The sequence below is a fragment of the Limulus polyphemus genome, unplaced genomic scaffold (assembly GCF_000517525.1).
Source record: "Limulus polyphemus unplaced genomic scaffold, Limulus_polyphemus-2.1.2 Scaffold348, whole genome shotgun sequence".
In the NCBI taxonomy this organism is placed as follows: Eukaryota; Metazoa; Arthropoda; class Merostomata; order Xiphosura; family Limulidae; genus Limulus; species Limulus polyphemus.
In genome coordinates this window covers 1-3013 of record NW_013665958.1, presented here as the reverse complement: position 1 = coordinate 3013, position 3013 = coordinate 1, and the positions used below count along the sequence as shown (strand labels likewise).

General features: G+C 34.3%; 1 protein-coding gene across 1 annotated transcript in view; it reads right to left on the bottom strand.

Annotated features, from left to right (window-relative positions):
* LOC111085360 (voltage-dependent calcium channel type A subunit alpha-1-like) overlaps positions 1-1293 on the bottom strand; it is an 11742-nt gene extending 10449 nt beyond the window's left edge. Inside the window, exons 1-3 of the mRNA XM_022383577.1 lie at positions 1194-1293; positions 859-963; positions 575-684 (exon numbers count right to left, since the gene is read on the bottom strand). Coding sequence (XP_022239285.1) covers positions 575-684; positions 859-963; positions 1194-1287 — 309 coding nt within the window. The 5' untranslated portion in view covers positions 1288-1293. The remainder of the gene's footprint in view (positions 1-574; positions 685-858; positions 964-1193) is intronic.
* Positions 1294-3013: the final 1720 nt, after the last annotated feature.

The following is a 3013-nucleotide window of genomic DNA, read 5'->3' as shown; positions in this document are numbered from 1 at the left end:
ATAAGTTTATTTATCATAGTATTAAGTACAGTAAAGTTTAGTCCTAACTAAAATAAAAGTAAAAAAAAAAACGTAACACAGGTTACAGTGTCAATTTATCTCTTTTATCTAACTTAGGCCTAACATAAGTTAAAGTTTTATAAAGTACGGCCTATATACAAGTGGATTTATACATTTCGTTGTCTACGATTACAATTCGTTTATATTGTGCTACAAATGTTATATTTAAAGAAGTACTGTTACGATAAATATACTAATTTGGCCGGAAATGTTTTGTGGGCCTCTGCTAGTATATATAACTCTTAAACTGAGCCGTAGCCTAGCCAGTCTGGTGGACGAGATACTGTGTGACTTGCCTCGTCGACACTGGATATAGCAGTTAACGTATTATATCATGGGTTCTGAACTGTACGTAATTTCAGAAGCGTTAGGCCTACTCTTTGTTCTCTAACCAGTGTTTAATAACTGTGTAGTCTCACCCAAGCTAAAGGATTAAACACGTTCTATATACTTAAGTTTTGGTAGGTCAGATGTCATGGTCTTTACTCTAAATACTTGGAACATAGATACTCACGGCTAGGCTATCTGAGGTATAGTTCTGGCCAAACCGCGACGACTTCCAGTTCTCCAGTATCAATAAACCTGCATAGATTTTACCAGTAGTGAGCGACCCCTCGCGGAGTTCTGGTGGAGATTTGTGGAAATATTAATATTATGTCAAATTACAACTTAAATATAAAAGAATAAAAATGTATGAAATAAATATATTATCCGGACCTGGAAAATATTATTTTGCACAAGACGCTTGATATTATTCTATCACACTCTTGATCATTAAATACAATTTTTCTCAAGTACCATTTTCTGGAGGAATGATTTTATCTATCAGCTTTTTAGCCTGCAGTGGCCAGAGCTTCTTGATGGTGTGTCTCAGTTCCTGGTCAGCTTGGTCCATTTCCTCGGCTAAAAAAAAGAGATTCCACGACTTTTGATCTCAGCAAGATGAATCTCTTATAGTAAGAACAACTAGTAAATGTTTTTGTAATAAAGTAGAACATTTTGAACACAGAGTACACTTTACAACATCCGGGTCTTACACTTACTACGTCTCGCGGAATTCGTTTAATTCATTTTATTGGCGACATTAGGGACTGGTTTATTTTATTCTAGTTCACAACAAACGCAGAACTCACCTGGTCTCATTTTCACGCTCAGGTTTTCTCTTATCAGAGCAAAAAGGGTTGTTGTGAAATTGACTTTACCTTCTTCTGACACCGGCATGTTCATACGGATCAACTTCTACAAATAAAGAAACGTCAGCTGGTGTTTAAAGAAACGTCAGTTGGTGTTTAAAGAAACGTTCAGTTGGTGTTTAAAGAAACGTTCAGTTGGTGTTTAAAGAAACGTCAGTTGGTGTTTAAAGAAACGTCAGCTGGTGTTTAAAGAAACGTCAGTTGGTGTTTAAAGAAACGTTTAGTTGGTGTTTAAAGAAACGTCAGCTGGTGTTTAAAGAAACGTTCAGTTGGTGTTTAAAGAAACTTCAGCTGGTGTTTAAAGAAACGTTCAGTTGGTGTTTAAAGAAACGTCAGTTGGTGTTTAAAGAAACGTTAGTTGGTGTTTAAAGAAACGTTCGGTTAGTGTTTAACGAAACGTTAGTTGGTGTTTAAAGAAACGTTCAGTTGGTGTTTAAAGAAACGTCAGTTGGTGTTTAAAGAAACGTTCAGTTGGTGTTTAAAGAAACGCTCAGTTGGTGTTTAAAGAAACGTTCAGTTGGTGTTTTATGAGACTGAAATTTAAAGGTCCAGTAAACAATAAGTTACTTGTCAATTAAAGGTCTAGTAAACAATAAGTTACTTGTCATTTAAAGGTCCAGTAAACAATAAGTTACTTGTCAATTAAAGATCCAGTAAACAATAAGTTACTTGTCAATTAAAGGTCTAGTAAACAATAAGTTACTTGTCATTTAAAGGTCCAGTAAACAATAAGTTACTTGTCATTTAAAGGTCTAGTAAACAATAAGTTACTTGTCATTTAAAGGTCCAGTAAACAATAAGTTACTTGTCATTTAAAGGTCCAGTAAACAATAAGTTACTTGTTATTTAAAGGTCTGGTAAACTTACAAGTTACTTATCATTTCGTTTTGTTGCTGATAATTAGAAATGTATGAAGCTTAAGAACAAATCTGACAATAAAAGGTAAACTACTTGGGTTCGTTTCTAGTCAGCGAAGGACTGAATTTATAATTTGTTAGACGAAACCAAAAGAATAGAAAAAATAAACAGATGGTACTGATATTAAAATAAGGAAGATATAAAAATAACCAGAAGCTATGAACTTGAGAAAAGTTCATCATAACATTTACTGTAAAATAACATTATGTTATAAAGTTGCGAAAAATAACTTTATATTACAGTTTACAGCGAGATCATGTTATCAGTAAACACCACTGTCCAAGAAGAAAACACACACACACAATATTGTACTATCCCGAACTAATATTATATTACAGTTTACAGCGAGCTAATGTTATCAGTAAACACCACTGTCCAAGAAGAAAAAACACACACATACAATATTGTACTACCTAGAGCTAACATTATAGTACAGTTTACAGCGAGCTAATGTTATCAGTAAACACCACTGGCCAAGAAGAAAAAACACACACAATATTGTACTTCCCCGAGCTAACATTATACTACAGTTTACAGCGAGCTAATGTTATCAGTAAACACCACTGGCCAAGAAGAAAAAACACACACAATATTGTACTTCCCCGAGCTAACATTATACTACAGTTTACAGCGAGCTAATGTTATCAGTAAACACCACTGGCTAAGAAGAAAAAACACACACAATATTGTACTTCCCCGAGCTAACATTATACTACAGTTTACAGCGAGCTAATGTTATCAGTAAACACCACTGGCCAAGAAGAAAAAACACACACAATATTGTACTTCCCCGAGCTAACATTATACTACAGTTTACAGCGAGCTAATGTTATCAGTAAACA